The sequence below is a fragment of the Pleurodeles waltl genome, chromosome 6, assembly GCF_031143425.1.
Source record: "Pleurodeles waltl isolate 20211129_DDA chromosome 6, aPleWal1.hap1.20221129, whole genome shotgun sequence".
Taxonomy (NCBI): Eukaryota; Metazoa; Chordata; class Amphibia; order Caudata; family Salamandridae; genus Pleurodeles; species Pleurodeles waltl.
The window spans coordinates 579,700,588-579,721,330 of record NC_090445.1 but is presented as its reverse complement, the minus strand read 5'-3'; the positions used below and the strand labels follow the sequence as shown (position 1 = coordinate 579,721,330).

General features: G+C 47.6%; 1 protein-coding gene across 3 annotated transcripts in view; it reads right to left on the bottom strand.

Moving 5' to 3' along the window:
* TULP1 (TUB like protein 1) overlaps positions 1 to 20,743 on the bottom strand; it is a 594,937-nt gene that overhangs the window by 142,601 nt on the left and 431,593 nt on the right. For 2 of the 3 annotated variants that reach the window (XM_069238767.1, XM_069238766.1), the window contains 3 exons: positions 9,262 to 9,390; positions 6,399 to 6,496; positions 3,032 to 3,202 (listed from right to left, as the gene is read on the bottom strand). In XM_069238767.1, the coding sequence (XP_069094868.1) occupies positions 3,032 to 3,202; positions 6,399 to 6,496; positions 9,262 to 9,390 (398 nt within the window). The remainder of the gene's footprint in view (positions 1 to 3,031; positions 3,203 to 6,398; positions 6,497 to 9,261; positions 9,391 to 20,743) is intronic. The other variant, XM_069238768.1, reaches the window with a different exon arrangement.

The following is a 20,743-nucleotide window of genomic DNA, read 5'->3' as shown; positions in this document are numbered from 1 at the left end:
GGTTAGCCCCTTTGGCCAATTTGTAACACCCACCTGTCCATGGTGATGGACTCCCAGTGGGGCAGGTGATGGTGGATCCTGATGCCAACTGGTCCAGGATGTCCCAATGGACTAGGAAGGCTTGGAGGTGGTGAAGGGGGCGAGGATAGAATGGGTGGACACCTGGCTCCCTGATCCACGAGCACATGGGATCCTGTGTCCACGGCCGTGTAGAGACTGTGAAGTATGCCCGGGCCAGTGGCCAGGTGGAAATGGATGTGGCTGGGTGCCCCATCTGTAGCCACGAAAGGGGCAAAAAGTGAGTCCACTTTGTCTAAGAAGAGATGTGTGCCATCAAAGGGCTTGTCCATTAGAGATTGCTGGACATCCCCTGAAAAGCCAGATGTCCTCAAGCAGGCGTTGTGCCACAAGGCCACCGTCAATGCCATCAATCTACCTAGTGAGTTTGTCGTATCCAGCCCACAACAAATCATGAACTTTGCTGCATCTCTCCCGTTAGTAGCAGTTTGGGAGAGAACCGCCAGGGCCTCCTCTGGGACTCAAGGCAGCACCTGCGCAACTGAATTCCAAAGAGTAAGGGAGTATTTGCCCAAAAGGCACGCAATGTTCATGGACTGCAACACTTGACTGGTGGAAGAAAACAGTTTCTTTCCAAAGTTATCCGGGCTTTTTGATTCCCTATCTGGGAGAGCAGAAGGGAATGTGCCAGAAGAAGAGGAAGCCTGGATAACAAGGCTCTCAGGTGTAGGATGGTGGGTCAGGTATTTTGGGTTGATCGTTGCAGGTCGATAGCAGCAGGTGAGTGTCCTATTCACAGGAGCCCCTGTGCTGGGTCTGGATCAGGTACCCAGTAGGACGTCCGTAAGGGCTTCATTAAAGGGCAGGAGGGGTTTCAAATTGGAAGCCCCTGGCTGAAGCACCTCAGTCAGGAGGTTGGTCCTGACCTCCACAGAAAGAAGCTCGAGGTGCAGGACCTCAGATGCCCTTCTAACCACCATGAAGTATAATGCTCCCTCCTGCGAAGCCACAGTAGAGAGAGAAAGCATGCCAGCGTCAGGAGAACTATCTAGTCTGCTAGCTTCGCCCAGATCCTGAACCCAGTCCATGTCAGGGTCAAGCTGGTATTCTGAAGGGTCCAGCGACCCCTCTACACTATCCCCATATCCATACCTGTAGGAATAAGGGTCAGGATACACCCTGGGCCCAGTTGAACCCATGGAAACGGAAGCGGCGTCGAGTGCTGATGTTCCGGCTCGTTGAGGGTGAGAATAGGATCAACGTCAGTTGTGGGTCCAGCCGACGTCGAGAGCATCGGTGTCTGTGACAACAGCAGGGAAGGTCGCGTTGGCACGATTGGCATAGGTACATATCCAAGAGCAGATCTGGAGGTGCCTTCCGGAGTCGAGGCCAAAGCCGGCAGCGTGGAACCTGAGGGGGCCCTCACCGACCCTCCTGGGCCCGAAGGTGCTGAGAGCGTGTCGGTCTGCCCTAAAAATGAGGTGCATGGCCTCATAGAACTCTTTCAACTGCACAGGAGTGGCTCCGGCTCCCGAAAAGTTGGATAGGTGTGGAGCGGACCCAGGCCAGGCTCTGAAGAAGGAGGCCTACGGCATCAACGCTCTTCCCTCGTCACATCATCCAAGCGACAGGGCGAAGATGAAAAACGTTTGGCCTTCTTCGACATCTTCTTCTTGTGACTCGAGTGTCCTGAGGACTTGGAATGGGACAAGAAGGAATGGTGATGACTCTGCGAGTGGTCTCGTGACCTTTCTGTCGAACAAGACTGGTAGCGACACAGAGTCGAGCGCCAGGCTGCCATGAGCTTTAGGGACCGCTCCCTCAAAGCCTTCGGGTTCGTGGCCAAAAACACTCGGAGCATGATTTCAGGTCATGGTCATGCTCCAGACACCAAAGACAGACGAGATGCAAATCCGTCACCGACATCATTCGGTGACAGGTGTCACAGGGTTTAAAACAGGTCTTCCAGGGCATCCGTTGATGCCTCCAAAACTTGTCAAAAAGAATTTGACAAAAGTGTCACAGTTAGTCAAACAATGACTAAGGGTAGCTCTTTCTCCGGATGTGTGGGTAGGCTGGGGCAGAAAGAAAATAACTGACGTCAGCACACCTGGGTGGTGCCTATATACGACCACAATGTCATCCCGGCGACCACCACGCCAATGACGCACGCAGAGTCGACCAACACCATCTGATGGCATGCAGGGGTACTGCTCAAAGAAAAATCTCCAGATCTAGTCTGACGCCTGGGTGAAATTCTAAGGTAAGGAATCTGCAACTAGAAGTCTCTATCAGATTAGGGCTTGCAATCCGACACCATTATCAGCCTTCCTTTCCCACCCAAGATCACTTTGGAGTACAGTACAGGAAAAGTTAAACTATGTCTCCCCACAAACTGGGGTGGGGGCCAGGTAGGGAGGGTACCCAATGTGCATCAGGGAAATTGCTTTTTTTGCCTTCCAAAAACAATCTCAAATTAGCAAATGTATTTTTTAAAGTTGAAGAATAAAGATTTTCCACTGTGTAGGCATGGATTTCAGCACTAGCCGATTTTGTTTCTTGTTGCTGAAACTGCCCCTACCATGTTGGTGGGAGCAGTTTTTGTGAGAAGGACTCTGCTGGCCTGCCTGCTGCTGCCTGCTGGCTTCTTTAAATATGGTTGGCCATCTGTGCCAGTCACTTAGCTGACCTAGCCGTTCAGCAACCTGCCAGCCAAGTTCCATGTGACCTCTTTAGACTTAGGAGCTAGAAGCAATTACCGTCCATCAGATTGTTCAAGAAATTATAAACTCTGTTTTTTGTGCCCGAAGATATGACCCAACCTTTATGCTTGGTCTGGATCAGAGAACTGATGGGAAATAATAAAAAGAGCCGCTACCAGGTGTACAGCCTCTATGACCAAGAAAGACACCTCTGCACACTTGTGACGTGGAGAAATTCATGGAGTAGGTGGTGTATTTCTGAAGGCTGAACACTTCATAGCAAGGGCTAATCCCAATGGACTCACACTTACCTTTTTCTCATTATCCAGGTGAACATAGTAGGTGGGGTAGAGGCCACGGTCCATGCCTTTCTTGTCTCGAGTGACGCGGCACTTGATGGTCACTCCTTGAGGCGCTGGCCGCAGGACAAAGTCCTCCAGGTTGTCCACTTCAATGACGGGGGATGGAGGGCGCTCCTCTTTCTGCCCACAACCAACGAGAGACACAAAGAGAAGCATAGTTACAAGAGATCACTGGTGAAATAGCCTTTTGTTCAGCCTCAGATAGTTAATAAAGACACAATTTGAAAGGAACATTTTTTTAATTTTTCAAGAAGCATTTGGCTGTTTTTTACATATAGAAGAAGATGGCAAAACACTTTATAGCTGTCATTTGAATGTGACAGAAGAACCCGTATTGTTAACTACAATACATATTTTGACATAGAAAATGTATTGGACTTATTTCAAGTAGGTGGAGGATTCCTAATATAGTAATTCTTAAGACAATTCATCAATCATCAGTCCAACCTATCCTCTCAGCCCTTCTAGTGGTTCATTTATGAATTCTAAAGAAAGCCAGGCCATAGGATTTTACCTCAGATCCTGATGAGTAAAGCTGGAAATCAGAATATGGTGGTATGGTGTGGAGTCTCTGTTTCAGTGTGTATTAATATGTCAGATTTTTAAGTGCCAAAACATATTCAATTTCAAACCCTTTTTAACTGATGATGAAGAGTTTGCTATTTATAAAGCTGTAAAATTTTTACTGAATGAAGAAACAAATTCCATCTGCTATGGAATGTTTACATGTATCAGTTGTATGCTGAACATTTTACCAGAACCATAAATTAATTCTGATAATTGTTTGGACAAAGATTTGAAAGCATGATACTTTGATTTGATTGTGCGGAAATTATCCACCACTTTGGCCCCCATTATGACCCTGGCCGTCACCAGACGGCCAGGGTCACGGTCGGACCGTCATCAAAGTAGCGGTCTGACTGTGACATTATGACTGTGGCGAAAGCGACACGGTTGGACCGCCGACACTGCCAGGTTGCCACCAGTCGATAGCCTGGCGGTCTCGGTGGTTGTAATCCACCAGAGAAACGCTGCTTGCAGCGCTGCCCTGGGAATTACGAGTCCCCATTCTACCACACTTTGCATGGCAGTAGCCCAGCCAAGCAAAGGCTGGTGGAAAGGGGGTGCCGGGGCCCCCATGGACAGCCCCATCGCGCTTTCCACTGCCAGATTACCGGCAGTGGAAAGCGTGACAGGTGCTGCTGCACCCGCCGCACCGCCACAATGGCGCCGGCTCCATTAGGAGTTGGCGTCAATGTTAAGGCCTTGCAATGAACTCTTTATAGGGCCGGCAGTGTTCAGCCTGATGGAGGAACGAGTTTGGCGGTCAGCCTCTGCCGCCCGCCAAACTCATGATTGGGGGCCTTTGTCTCTCACTGTGTCTCTCTCTGAATGGATGACGGGACATCATTTCAGTGAGAGAAATAGGGCATGATTTAGAGTTTGGCAGATGGGGTTACTCCATCACAAACGTGATGGATATTCCATCCACCTTATTACGATTCAATTATCTCCTATGGACATCGGAACATGGCAGACAGGACATCCGTCATGTTTGGGATGGAGTAACCCGTACACCAAACTCGAAATCAGGCCCATTCTGTTGGAATCTTTCTGTGCATCCCTAGTCCTGTTTCCACGATTGATTCATGGGTATCTGATTGAAACATACTTGTTGCATGGTGTATTACTGCAGTGCAAACGCATTTACTGTTTGATCGGAAGGTGCTATCCAGTTGGTTGTTCTGAATTGTATGCTTACTAATATACTGGTGCAGTAGACAGGAGACAAGGTCCTGTCGGTACCCAGTAAACTGCCTCATGTCAAGGGCAACCGCCAGACCGCAACCCACCCACCCCAATCTGCTGTCTCTTATCGGACAAACGTAGGTTAACTTTTATACTATCCAAAAGGCCTTCTTGCTAAAATATCAACCGTGGGCTTTTGTCCAGAGTTTCTTCACATTCTTGTATATATATGTATGTTCACTTTTACGAGCACTGCGTCATCTGCACTCTCTTCACTGTACATACTGCACTTTTATTTGTATCAGAATAATTACAATTCTGGATAACAGAGAAAAGTGGCTCTCATTTGATTTATTTTCACCTGAGCGAGCTATGTATGTTATGATTCATGCACATGATTTCTAGAATTACCTTTGAGAGATACAATAGTTAATGCCCCCAATGAGTCACACAGGGCAATTGTTTGTTCAGTCTAACTACCCTGATCCTCGTGGCCATAGAGGGTTAGTCCTTCTTCAGTTTACTCATAGTTTCACTGAGCGCTCGCGGAGGAACCTGCATGAGTGCTAGTTCCTTGATCTGGTCATACAGAGTGATGCAAAAAATAGAAATCGGGAAGAAAACTGACAAATGCCTGAACAAGGAGTTCCTGCCCTGTGGGTCCCGCATTGTTTCTAGCCACCCTTATGGGAGAAACACAACTCAAGGGACAAAAGACTGTGATGCATTAACCAATGTACGCCATTCTCTCTTTACTTATCTCTTTCTCTTTGTTAACACAACAAAGCATCTTCATTTGTACTCAGTAATTTTGCAGTCAAGCTCAGCCTGTTTCAGGTGCTTGGTAGGGCAGGAGGCAGAGATGTAACACAGGTCCCTGCAGCCCTTACAGAGCTCCACCCCTCAAGAAACCCTCTTTCAGCCCAAGGACTATGAATATCTGTGAGATATGGGAGTGTCAGGGGTCCGTCACTACATTCTGCAGGTGAGAGGGGCATCATTTTGCGTCACACCACTGCAGGGGGCTGAAAGCAAATAGGAAGGCTGGCAGATCTCCAATTCTGCAACTACATCAAGTCTTACAATGCTGTCCAAACTAACTCACCCTGACCAACACCTTTCATAAAAGCCACATTATACTCTCTTTGGACCAAGTTCATTCCTAACCAGTTCTCGCCACTGCCTTTCCTGCCCTGGCTTGTGTTACCTAAACCGTATTTAATCTACCCCAGTACCCATGACTTGCTGTTCCTCAATAGATGTAATGAAGACTTTTCCAACTCCCATCTTTACAACTCAGCACCATTCTGCCTCCTTTACCTTCATTCCCTCTCTCCCTAGCTCTGGTATATTACTTTCTGCTCAACATCCTCAACCTTAAAATGTTCGATTGTACTGTGTTTCATATGACTATTCCAAGTCTGCATCTCCTCATTGTCTGACATCCCACAATCTCTCCTCTGTCTAAGGCCCACAGCTTTTCACTCTGATGCCGTCATTTATTTGCTGTTTCCACTGTCATCTCAACATGTTCATAGCTGAAGAGGATGCTTGAGTTGTCCTGCACCTTTTTGGACTTCTTGCCCTTTCCCTTTTTGTTGGTGTTTTTCTTTGCAGATTCAGACTCCTCTTCCTCGCTTACCTCCTCGCTGGGTTTGGCAGCACCTGGAGACCAAAACGAAAGCATGTTACCACATGTGTCCTTTTTAAGCAGCAGTTTAGCCCTGCAAGTATTCTACGTACAGCAACACATAGTTGTGTGTTCATAGATGCTAATGTTGGAGAAATGGTGGGGTTTTAGGAATTTGAGGGAGCAGCGTTTGTGTTGTTAGAAGAGATATCACTTTTTACATATTTTCCTGTGTGTGGGTCATGTGGGTGGAATTTCTTTGCTGAATTGCTTTACAGAAATTGCAATAACTGTGAGTAAACAGGAAACTGCATGTCTCAAGAATCTGGATCTGTGGAAAATTCATAGGCACCTACAATAAAAGTCAATTTATAGGATTGCAGCAGCATAAATGGGGCTGCCATCCTCCAGTTGGGATGATAATCAATGTCATAGGAGTGTTTATCGAAGGAAAATGATTTATTGTGTATTAGGAGGAGATTATGGAGCGTTTATTAATAGTAAGCGATGGCGGTGTTATGGAGAGAAGTAATGCGCATTTTGGAGGAGACAATGGGGAGTTTACTGGATGCAGCTGATGTGGTGCGATTTGGAGGGAGGTGATGATATCTACGAAGCTGATGCAGCGTATATTAGAGGAGGGTACAAGACAAGTTATCAAGGTTTTGTGACTTAGCTGGCAGGAGAGTATTGTGTTATACATGCTTGATCGAAAACTGTATAGAATTGATAGATAGATAGATAGATAGATAGATAGATAGATAGATAGATAGATAGATAGATAGATAGATAGATAGATAGGGACGGGTCCTGGAAGAGCTGGTCCCTGAGGAGCAAACTGTGGGAGTGTTCCAAGACCTCTTTGCTGTCTTTTTTTAAAATTAATTGCGGTCATTGAAGTGTTGAGTCTCTCCTAAAACTGCTCTGATTGTTATGTCAAGTCATGCGCGCTAGCAGGACATTATCATGAAAATTGATTTTTTGCCTTCCCTTACACTTAACTTTGTCTCCTAGTGCTGTAACCCAAGGAGCGAATTCTGTGTCTGTTTTGCTCCTGGAGGTTAAAGGTCTTCAGGGAGACTCATGTGATGTGCAGCACGGTTTCTGACAGGCATGTTTGTCACTGTATTTGAGTTTTAATTCCTATGAAACATTCTGAACAGAAAAGCACTCTTTTTACATTTTACAACTGCACACATACATATGAGTGTGTGTGTGTCAGTTTTGATTTAAGAATGATAGGTATATTTGTTAAACCGCATGTAGTAATACTATATAGTAATTGAACACAAAACATTAACTGTTGGTGTTAAAGAAAGGAGAGAAGGATGCAGTGTTACAGTGCACGAGTTAGACAATATGCAAGCAGAAAACCTAGGCTCAAATCCTGACTTCAACATTTGACCAAATTGTGTGATCCAAGGCAAATTATTTTACTTCACTTTGTATTATTTTTCTAAACCAACCAATCAGAGAGAACACTGAAGTTATTTAGTTCAGGGTCTGCACTATACAAAAACCTTTCATGTATGGCCAATACAGAGTAAACTTTTTTCTAGTTTGATAACAATATAGGCCACATTTACAGAGAACATGAGAAGCTGACATGTTTTGGGCAACCTGTAGCAATGTTGTCAGGGCATGAGGGTATTCTTGAAAGTTTCATTTAAAAATGCTTTTATTAAATGTCATTCAATGCAGTGATATAATCTTATGTACTTAAGTGAGACACTCAGACATTTGGAAAACATTTTGTTTCATTTTAAAGTATTTATCACATTTCTCTTGACATTTGTTGCCTGATTTACATGCGGAATCTTTGGATGAGGAGGCTCATGTTTAGACTCTTAATGCCAAGCCAGATCCCTGGCTTGGCTGTAGCCCAGCTGTATCATTGACTTTATAGCTTTTCCCCTCCATTTAATATGTCAGTCAATGGAAACAGTATGACAACAGTGAATAACGGGCATTGCCAAAGCCAATAGTTCTGTCTATGTCAAGCTGGTGGCTACATTTTGTTTTACTGCAAGCATATGCCTAAAAAAACATGGTATATAATTTTAACAACATCGTCCAGATAATTTCTAATAGGTAGGTGTACTTAGAAACAGATATACCAATACTTTTTTATTTTAATGCACATAATAGGAAAATGTGATTCTCATAGTCACAGCTAAAGGGTATTTTGGCATTGAATTATTGCAACACAGATTAAAAACAAAAGGATGACTAAAAATAAAAAGAATAAATAAATGAAAAAAACAGCACACTGCTAAAGTGTTCAACCATGAGCTCTGGCACTGAAGTGCTCTTCTTTGTAGGTGGATGTGTACAGGTGATCAGGCAAGAAGCCGTGAGGCACATTGCAAGAGAACAATGTCTGGAGTGGGCTGCCCCATGCTGTATGCTGTGGTGGGCGAAGGCAAAATGTAAATGATACTTTATGAGATGAACGGAAGAAGATTACTTATTCAAAGAAACTCCATGTATATCTGTGTGCATTTTCTTTAGTTCTGATTTCTTTTCATTATATGAGGATAGCGTGATAGCTGAAGCTAACTCTAAGCCAGACTTAGAAAGGAAGGCGTGACTTAAAGCATAAACGTGTGCAATGACTAGAGTGTGGTGTCTGTCCAGAAACAGTGAGGGATGAAGAAGAATATGTCAAGCATGATATGTAAAGTATGTTAGGGCATTTGGATGCATATTCTGGACTGGTGTTGGGAGAAGACTCCTGTGCCAAGGATGGAAGGGAGTTCAGAAACACGGTCTTAGAAGGATGGACAGTGGTCTGCATTACCTTTCTTTTTTGTTTTCTTCTCATTGTTGTTACTTCCTCCTGTCTGGAACAGAGACGCCGTGCTTTTCTTCTTATTTGCTTTGGGAGGCTTGGACTTGGAATCCGAGTCCTTGTCACCTTCACTTTCGCCTGGAGTTGGAGGGAAAAGATGCAGGTGTAATGTATGCAAGCATTCATTATGTACATTAGTGTGTATCTTGAGGGAGTGTCTGCCTAGTGCCGGACCACCTCTACACCTGCTTGTCAAGAGATGCACTGAGTCTCATCACACTCTGTATGGGATATGCCTGTCCTGTGAAAAGGATCTCAGCATTGTACAGACATTCTGTGGGCATATAGTTTGATATGAGATCCTTGCACCACTTAGAAACTGTGGTAGAACTGTCTGGATATGGTGTTCAGGTCCTACTATAGACGTTTCTGAATGTGGTGTTCTCATCTTGCCACCAGTCCCACCATAGACTTATTTGGGTAGGCTCTTCTCTAGCTATAGGCATGTCTGTGTGAAGTGTAGGAAAGTAGCCTCTTTCCAGCATGGTTACCCCAATTTTTGGCCTGTATGTCAGTGTGTTTGACTGTGTCTACTGGGATCCTGCTAACCAGGACCCCAGTAGTTATGCTCTCTCCCTCTAAATTTGGGTGTTGGATACCAGTAACACACTCATAATTGGCATACTAGTGCCCCTTATAAGTGCCTAGTATATGGTACCTAGGTACCCAGGGCATTGGTGTTCCAGGGGATCCCTATGGGCTGCAGCATTTCTTCTGCGACCCATAGGGAACCCATGCAAAGGCCTCTACAGGACTGCCATTGCAGCCTGTGTGAAATGGTGCATGCACCCTTTCATTGCCATTTACACTGCCCCAGGTCACTTATAAGTCACCCATATGTCAGGCCTTCCAACCCTGAAGGCTGGGTGCAGAGTACCTGTGTGTGGGGCACCCCTGCACTAGCAGAGGTGCCCCCACGTCATCCAGGACCATTTTCTCGGTCTTCGTGAGTGTGGGGACGACATTTTATGCATGCACTGGACATAGGTCACTACCTATGTACAGCTTCGGTAACTCCGAATACGGCCATGTTTGGTATCAAACATGTTGGAATCATACACCAAGGCTTTTGCAAGCACTGGTTGTATGATTCCAGGCACTCTGGGGGCTCCTTAGATGACCCCCAGTACTGCCATTACAGCCTTCTGAGGTTTTTCAGGCAGTTCCAGCTGCTGCCACCTCACAGACAAGTTTCTGACCTCCTGTTGCTCAAACAGTTCAAGCCCAGGAAGGCAGAACAAAGCATTTCCTTTGGGAGAGGGGTGTTACACCCTCTCCCTTTGGAAATTACTTGTTACAGGCATGGGAGGGGTAGCCTCCCAGAGCCTCTGGAAATGCTTTGAAGGGCACAGATGGTGCCCCCTTGCATAATCCAGTCTACACCAGTTCAGGGACACCCAGTTCCTGCTTTGGCACAAAACTGGACAAAGGAAAGGGGAGTGACCACTCCCCTGTCCATCACCACCCCAGAGGTGGTGCTCAGAGCTCCTCCAGAGTGTTTCTGGGTTTTGCCATCTTGGATTCCAAGTTGGCAGGGCACTCTGGGAGCATCTGAGTGGCCAGTCACAGCAGGTGATGTCAGAGCCCTCCCCTGATAGGTGCTTACCTGTGTAGCTGACCAATTCCCCTTTCGGGGCTATTTAGGGTCTCTCTCTTGGGTGGTTCTTCAGATTCAGATTGCAACGCTCCAGCAGGAATCCTCTGCATCCTTTACTTCACCTTCTTACTGACGGAATTGCATCTGGACCCTCCAGGAACTCTACAAACTGCAACAAAGAAGCAAAGATGACTTCTGAAACATTGTAACTTCAGCTCCTGCCAGCAACTGCAACCGTTTCCAGGTTGTGCATCCTATGAGGACTGCCTGTCTTCAGCCTGCACCAGAAGAACTAAGGAATCTCCCTTGAAGTGAAGTTGTTACTTCCCTGCTTCAGCAGGCACCCCTCTGCAGTGACGACCGGTGGCTTGGGGCCCCTCTCCTGAAGAAGTGCATGGATCCAGCAATACGGGTGGTGGACTGCAGTGGTCCAGACGTCCAACTGTCCAACTTTGGTGGAGGTAAGGGCTTGCTTCCCCACGCAAGGCAGTACCCCCGTGCCCCGCATGTTTTGCAGTTGCCAAGGCTTGTTGGCATCCTTCTATGAAGTTCTTCGTGCACCGTGCAGCTCCGGCCCCTAACACTCTATCCTGCAATGCACAGTTTTCTGCGTGGTTCTCCGGCGGCATGGGATCACTTTGTGTACTGCTGTGTGGGCCTCCTTTTACGCCTTCTTTGTCCCCGTGCTGTGGGACTCCTGTGTGTGCTGCCTGGTCTTCAGAGGGCTCTCTGAGTTGCTGAGAGCCCCCTCTGTCTTCCCCTCCTGGGTAGAGGCTACCAGGTCCCTCCTTGTCCTGGAGAGCTCCATTTTCCGCTAACCGCGAGCTTTGCATGTGCCAAGGCTTGTTGGCAGAATCCAGGGACGCAAACCAGACTGCACCAACCAGGAACTTACATCTGTCTTCTTAGGTGCAGTACTGACTATTGTTCTTCACCGGTGGTTCTTATTTTGCACCTTCATCCGGGTTAGCAGGGGCTCCTGTTCTCTCTGGCTCTTCAGTGCTTCTTGGACTTGGTCCCCTTCTTCCACAGGTCTTCAGGTTAAGGAATCCATCGTTGGTGTCTTGAAGTCTCTTCTGGTTCTTGCATAATCTTCTTTCTAGTGTTCTTGTGTGTTCTAGGAAAGTTACTGTGATTTACTCCTGCTTTCCTGGGCTCTGGGGTTGGTTCTATTACTTACCTTTGGTGTTTTCTAATACTCCCAGCGCCCCTCTACACACATTAGCTTAGGTGGGAAACCGACTTTCACATTCCACTTTCTTAGTATATGGTTTGTGTTCTCCCGAGGCCCATTCCTAACTATTGTGATTTTCACTATTTGCACTGTTTTCTAACTGTGTTTACAGCTATTTCTGCATACTATTGTATATAATTTGTGTATTACTTACCTCCTAAGGGAGTATTTTTGCATTTGTGTCACCAAAATAAAGTACTGAGTATTTTCTTTCATGTGTGTGAGTACTGTGTGACTACAGTGGTATTGTATGAGTTTTGCATGTCTCCTACTTAGGCCTTGGTTGCTCATCCATACTACCCCTAGAGAGCCTGGCTTTTAGACACTGACTACATTTCACTAATAAGGGATAACTGGACCTGGTATAAGGTGTAACTACCCACTCCAACCATGCCAGCCTCCTACATATAGTCCCCTGCCAATCAAAATATCCTATTTCCAAGGGACTGTAAAAACCACTGGCATATACTGCATTATTTCCCAAAGATCAACAGTAAAACATACCGCCCAAATTCTGAAGAGCTACCAAGCAAAGTGGGCACCTTAGCAAGACATTTCCAAAGCAGATATGGTATTGTTTTAATTAAATATCCTACAGCAGGCCTGGAACGATAGTGAAATTGCACCCTATCTGAAAAGGCAATGCAAAGCTTTATATCATGCTGAAATACCAAATGTTTATGAAAGTGAGATGTTTTACTCCAAGGTTCTTCAATATATGTGTAAAGCCAATGGACATAGCTACTGAACAAGAGCCTACCAAGATCTACCTTTACCTCACGTAACCCCACTGGCCACACTTCCACTATTTTTAACAGATGAATAAAGGAATTAAGGGCAGAGTGTTGATCCACTGTTGGTATTTGCACCTTCCTATGATCGCCTAATCATCCAGACTGCTAACAAAATGTTAAACTAAAACTTGGTTAGGGGGCGTGGCCAAGCTTGGGACCAAGGTGGCCTCCTAGTTTTGCAGGTCCGGCGTTGGCTGCCCCAACTTGCTGGGTTTCCCTCACCACCCAGAGTCCCACGATGGTATCCAGGCTGCAGGGGCAGTAAAGATTTGGGCCTCCCGGTGACACCAGATGCAGCGCTCGGGCACATGGATGTAGAAGGGTGGGTGCGACTGGTTTGTAAGGCCCTGCATGGGCCTCGGAGGCCTTGCCGTGACAGGGGCTGCGGACAAGCCTGAGGCCAAGGCTGTAGGGACTCGCCAGGTTCCGCATCTGTATTGCTCTGCATCCTGCTGTTCTGAACATTGGTGGTGTGGACCTCGTGCTGCTGGGGTCACCCTTTGGCTTGGGGGGAGTCCTAACGATGGGCCTGCACAATCTGGGTGGCCGGGCTGGCAGGCGACCCTGAGTGTCATTGCCCGACCCCCACAGTTACGGTGATTGTGGGTGGAATCCAAATGTTCTCTTGGTACACAGGGGCTGCCATCATTTGCCAGCCCGGGAGGGCACAGGGCCTGTGTTGCCTCCTCACCCTGTAATGCATGACAGGGGACTAGATGACTGCCGAGTTTGACGCACGAGGGTCCGCACACACCCCATTATCAACACTGGCAGACTCCAACATCTTTGTGCACCTGGCAGCCCTTCTTCTGAGCCTGAACCCTGACTGTACTGCAATTGTGGCTTTTCGCAGGGTGAGAGGGGAGTACCTGAGAGGAGAGCTTTACGTCTCAAATACCGGTGCATCTTCTCCCCAACCCATTTGCTCTCCAAGGACTTCAGTGTGTGTCATTCACTAACTTGCCGAGACTCGCTTCTCACTTCTCCCCCCCAAGTGCCTGTGACGCTCACAGGACTGGTGTCCCATGACACAGGACGTGGCCGGGTGGTCGCCTCTCTACCCTTCTTTTGAAGAGTTATCTGGCTGTGGGGCTGTACGCCCTTTCTTTGACACCACCCTCAGTGAAAATGGGGTGCAGGGACCCCAAACAGTGGAAACTTTAATTTGGCAAGAATAAATCTGACAGGCAGCCCTCATAAGAGGAGAGACTTGAGATGGGGGGGCTCTGCAGGAGCTCTGGACGGTGTGGCTGCTATCATGATGAAGCTCTGCGCCGTCTTCAAGTTCATCAACTCCTGCTTCAATGTCCTCACACATCGCCTAGACTGGGTGGGAGAACGCCTGGATTGACATGCAGTGTGGCTTGACTGGGTCATAAAATGCATATCAGATGCTGAAGACCACATGTCATTGATCACTAGTTGACTGGAAAATGTTGAACGGTTGCAGAAGGCAGAGGTTGCCAAAAATGAAGATCTCAAAGCCCCCTCCTGACATTACAACATTCAGATCCTGGGTGGGGCTGAATCCACTGATATGGGCCATCCAGATCTTTTTGTAGTGAGCCTTTTGTCAGAACTCTTCAGCAGGCAAAGTTTTATGGACACCTTTGTGGTGGAGTGTGCCCATAGGTCACATGGGCCCCGGCCACCATGGGTGCTCCCCCATACCTACTGATAGCTTGCCTGCTGAATTTTCACGACACTGCACTGTGCCTCATTAGGAAGCAGAGGCCGCTTATATACCAGGGATCCATCACCTCCCTCTACCCTGAATTCACGTTGGTGGTGCAGGAGGTGAGGCGTAAGTCTGCAGAGGTGAAGAACACAGTCCGCAAGCAGAGTTTCAAATACAGCATGCTATACCTGGCTCGTCTGAAAATAGAGGTTAATGGAAAGGCCACAATTTTGATCACACCTGCAGAGGCAGTGGACTTCTGCAAGCACCATTGTGGGGCTGGAAGTACCCCCGGCGCTCTACCCCTAAACGTTACGCCTTGATCATTGGCCACAAAGGTCACATGCCACCAGTGGGCTAAACTTGGACTGCTCGTCTAGGCTCTGGCTGTCTTTAGTTTGTCTTCTGCCATTATATCTGCCAATGTGACTTCAGTAGTGTACTATGCCTGGTACCCATCAGTGAGGACTGTCATGTTTTTACACAACACTGCTATTTTCCTGCAAAATTTTCATAATCCGGGGCGCCGTCTGCCAGGATGATGTCACCCCTCCAGGTGTATACCAAACTGGCTGATGGTGGGTTTCTGCTTTTGGTAAAGAGGAATACACTGGGTTCTTTGCACTCCAGTGTGGGGTGGGAAATTCTGTTTTTGTTTCACTGTTATGTGTTCATCTGCAGGCTGTTGGAACATTGCATAGAAGTACAGGCTCAACACGTAATGCTCAGACATTGCATGTTGCTCAACTATAGGGGAACCTGATGGGGGCGTTAGTGACCATCCTGGTGTGCATAGTGTGGAACATCCGAGGCCTCAACAATCCTCGCAAAGGGAAACAGGTCCTTTCCTACCTAAGAAGACATGACGTTAAAGTGGCATTTCTTCAAGAGACTCTCGTCACCTGCCTCTTCGCATCGTCATGGTGTGACCATCGCTACTTTTCTTACAATAGCTCCTATTCGTGCAGGGCCTGTGCACTTAATTATAAGAGTGTCCAGTTTGCACACAAGATTAGTTTTATTGATGATGGTGGGTGGTTTTAGATATTGGCAGGAGTGTTAGCTGATATGAGAGTAATGCTAGTTAGTATATACGTACCCAGTGTTTACGCCCCCAACTTCTACCATACCGTTTCCATCCTATTGGGACAGATGGAAGCAGCTTTTAAACTTTGGTGGGGGGCTCTGAATATGGTACTCAACCCACTGGGGGACACAACGGGATCTCGGGTGGGTAGCAGACCTCATGTCTTGAGAGTCTTCTGTGATGTCATAGAGATGCTTGGGCTGTCAGATTCTTGGTGCCTTCGCTCCACCTCATCGGCAGCCTACACCTTTCACTCTACCCCAAGCGATGTCTGGACCAGGACTGATTAATGGTTTCTCTCCACTGGTGAGGTGCTTTGGATCTAAGGCGTGGCACACCTGCCCCATAGAATGTCTGATCATGCTCTTGGGTGGTTGGTACTGTGGCCCCCTCTAGACGAGACCCTTCACGGCAGTAGTGCTTCCCAAGCAATGCTATACTGGATCAGGTTTTTCATTTGGAACTCTGCGATTGTAGGAAAGTACCCTCTTTCTTGGCATGGTTACACCCTTTTTCTGCCTGATGTCAGTATGCTTGACTGTGTTCACTGGGATCCTGCTAACCAGGACCCCAGTGATTATGCTTTCTCTCCCAAAACTCTGTATTTTACCCAAAATTGGCATACTGGTGCCCCCTTATAAGTCCCTAGTATATGGTACCTAAGTACCCAGGGCATTGGGCTTCCAGGGGATACCTATGTGCTGCAGCATATATTTTGCACCCATAGGGAACCCATACAAAGGGTTCTGCAGGACTGCCATTGCAGCCTACGTGAAAAGGTGCATGCACCCTTTCACTGCCATTTCTCACTGCACAAGGTCACTTATAAGTTACTCCTATGGCAGGACTTCCAGCCCAGAGGGAAGGGTGCAAAGTACCTGTGTGTGAGGGCACCCCTGCACTAGCATAGGTGCACCCACGAACTCCAGGCCCATTTTCCCAGAGTGCGTGAGTGTGGGGATGCCATTTTACATGTGTACTGGACAAAGGTCAATACCTATGTCCAGCTACACAATGGTAACTCCGAACATAGGCATGTTTGGTATCAAACATGTTGGAATCATACCACAAGGCTTTTGCAAGCATTGATTGTATGATTCCATGCACTCTGGGGGCTCCTTAGAGGACCCCCAGTATTGCCATTTCAGCCTTCTGAGGGTTTCCAGGCAGCCCAAGCTGCTGCCACCTCCCAGACAGGCTTCTGCCCTCCTGTTGCTTGAAAATCTCAAGCCCAGGAAGGCAGAACAAAGGATTTCCTTTGGGAGAGGGGTGTTACACCCTGTCCCTTTGGAAATAGGTGTTACAGGCTGGGGAGGTGTAGCCTCCCCAAGCCACTGGAAATGCTTTGAAGAGCGCATTTGGTGCCCTCCTTGCATAAACCAATCTTCACTGGTTTAGGGACCCCCAGTCACTGCTCTGGTGCGAAACTGGACAAAGGAATGGGAGTGACCACTCCCCTGTCCATTATCACTCCAGGGGTGGTGCTCAGAGCTCCTCCAGAGGGTCGCTGGGTTTTGCCATCTTGGATTCAAGGTTGGCAGGGAACTCTGGGAGCATCGGAGTGGCCAATGCCAGCAGGTGACGTCAGAGCCCTCCCCTGATAGGTGCTTACCTGGTTAGGTGACCAATCCCCCTTCAAGGGCTATTTAGGGTCTCTCCTTTGGGTGGTTCCTCAGCTTCAGATTGCAAGACTCCAACAGGAATCCTCTGCATCCCCCACTTCGACTTCTCACTGAAGAAACTGCATCTGGACCCTCCAGGAACCTACAAGCTGCTACAAAGAAGCAAGACGCCTCCTGCAACATTGTATCTCCGGCTCCTGCCAGCAACTGCAACAGTTTCCTGGTCATGCATCCTCTGAGGACAGCCCGTCTTCAGCCTGCATCAGAAGGAAGAAGGAATCTCCCTTGGATTGAAGGAGTCACTACCCTGCTTCTGCAGGCACCAACTATGATGACAACTGAATGCGGGATCCCCTCTCCTGCTGAGCTGTGGATCCTGCATCACGGGCGGTGGACTGAAGTGGTCCAGACGGTCCTCTTTTCCAGCTGTCCCACTTTGGTGGAGGTAAGTCCTTGCCTCCCCACGCAAGACAGTACCTCCATGCACTGTGTCTTTTGCAGATGTCAAGGCTTGTTGGCATCCTTCCTCCAAGTCCTATGTGCATCTTGTAGCTCCGGCCCCCAGCACTCTATCCTGCGATGCACAGATTCATGAGAGGTTCTCCAGAGGCGTGGGAGTCTTTGTCGTAGTGCTGCGTGGGCCTCTTCTGTAACTTTCTTGTCCCTGTGCTGTGGGACTCCTGTGTGCGCTGCCTGGTCTTCTGTTGGATCTCTGAGTTTCTGAGGATTCCCTCCAACTCCCCCTCCTAGGTAGAGTCCACTTGGTCCTTTCTGGTCCCGAGCAGCACCATTTTCCGCTAACCGCGAGCTTTGCATGTGCCAAGGTTTGTTGGTGGACTCCGACGACGCAAACCAGACCTCAATTCTCCATACGGCGTGGGACATCGCTTGCATCCTCCAGGAACCCAACTTCGTCTTCTTGGGTGCCAGGCTGACTTTTCTTCTTCACCAGTAGTTCACCTTTTGCACCTTCGTCTGGGTTAGCAGGGGCTCCTGCTCTTCCTGGAATCTCCTGTGCTTCTTGGACTTGGTCCCCATATTCCACAGGTCTTCTTGTCCAGGAAACCACTGTTGGTGTCTTTCAGTCTCTCCTGGGTTTTGCATAATTCTTCTCGTTTCTGTGTGTGTTCTGGGAAAGTTACTGTGATTTACTCCTGCTTTCCTGGTCGCTGGGGTGGGTTGTGGTACTTACCTTTGGGCTTTTCTAGTACTCCCAGCTCCCTGCTACACACTACACCTGCCTAGGCGGGGGACGGACTTTCACATTCCACTTTCTTAGTATACAGTGTGTGCTTCCCCTAGGCCTATTTCTAACTATTGTGATTTTCACTAATTGCACTGTTTTCTAACTGTTTTTATGCCTATTTCTGCATACTAGTGTATATAATTTGTGTATTACTTACCTCTTAAGGGAGTATAGTCTCTATGGTATTTTTGGTATTTGTGTCACCAAAATAGAGTACCCTTATTTTTGTAACACTGAGTGTTTTCTTTCATGTGTGTAGTTTCTAAGTGTGACTACAGTGGTATTGCATGAGCTTTGCATGTCTCCTAGATAAGCCTTGGGTGCTCATCCACAGCTACCTCTAGAGAGCCTGTCTTCTAGACACTACCTACACTACACTAATAAGGGATAACTGGACCTGGTATAAGTTGTAAATACCAAAGATACCCACCACACACCAGGCCAGCCTCCTACAGCGATGCTATTCAGTAGTATTTTACTCTCTACACCAGTTCTGCCAACACCCACGCTACTCCATGGGAGACCTTCAAGGCCTACATCAGGGGAGTTAACATCTCCAAACATGCAGGGGTTCTCAGTGACATTTGTGCCTGTCTTGGTCGCATAGAGCAAAGAACTCCTTGACATTGACTGGGCTGGTGCATCGTTGGGCCATGGGATCTCACATCACTGTAGAGCGGTTTTCATTGCCGAGTTCTGCGACCTCGCAGACAGGGAGGTGGCATACTTGGAAAATATGTGCAAAAACGGAAATTTGGGGAGGGTGAGCAGACCGGCCACACCGTAGCTGCTTTGGGAAGCAGTTATCACGTTATTATTGAAGCTCTATAAAGCGCCTAACTTATCTACATCCTACCAGGGTGTGTCCCTTCTAAACCATGATGTCGAAATTCTCATCTAGGTAATCATTACTCACCTTGCCCTGCTGATGGAGCAAATCATTTTGCCAGTTCAATCGGGCTTCATCCCCCACACGTGCATCCACTGCACTTAATTTATGCACCATATTCGCTGTGTTGACCCAGATCTCCTCTGATTTACCGGTTGAGGCGGCCCTCTTGGATGCCGAGAAGGCCCTTGATTTGCTTGGGTGGCCCTTTCTGAAGGTCACACTGGGCAAACTGGGCCATCCGAAGAGCCACATTGAGCTTATAATGCTGTCATACTCTAAACAGGTGGGCAGGATATGAGTCAACTGTGCCTTCACTGACAGGTGACTAGGGGAACCTGGCAGGGATGCCCTCTCTCACTGTTGCTTTTTATTATAGCTTTTGACCCTCAGGTTTGCCACTTACAGGAACGGTACCTCCACCGGTTTATTAATATCCACGTATGACAATGATATCATGCTTTTTATTTGGCATCTGCTGCCATCCTAAGCCCCCTAGTCTGAGAAATTATTCGCTTTGGCAGCCTCTTCAGTCTTACCATTAATTGGGCTGAATCTGAGTTATTCCTCCTCATGGATGCCACAGAGCATGGCACGGTAGAGTTTCCCCTAACATATTGGGTTGATATGACTAAATATTTGGGCATCACCCTGCACCAGCAGAAAGACATGGTGATGCGCTTGAGCTGTGGGCTGGCTGTGGAGAGGCACACCATGCGAATCAAATGCTGGATTAGGTTGCCGCTCTCAATGGGGAGCAGGATTGCTATTATTAAAATGGTGTTCCTGCCCGCTTCCTTTATTGGTTTACCAACTTACCTATCCCTCTGACAAACAGTTTTCCCACACAAAAGAGTCTCTTGATGTGGCTGATCTGGGCCGACCACCGCCCCCGGATTTGGTGGGATACTCTTACATTTCTTTACAACGGGGGAGGGGGAGTTGGGTGGTGTCAGAATGCCGGATTTACAACTCTATGTTTTTTGCAGAGCAGTGTCAATTTGCATATTACTGATACCATTCAGATGCACATTTGCCTCACTTGTGACTGGAGAGGGATCACGCTGTGGATTCCTCATGCTCTATTCTCCTTCCCCTAGGTCTGCCAAGAGACTGTGTGGATATTCAGACCCTGTCAAGAACCTGCTGGGCTTAGGCGAAGCTTTGGCGCTGCCTGGGTGGGGTCTACTCTATTCCCCAGCAACCCTGCTAATATGCAATTCTTGGCTTCCTCTCACATGGGAGAAGATAGTGCCACGTACGTTGACCGCACTTCACTTGCAC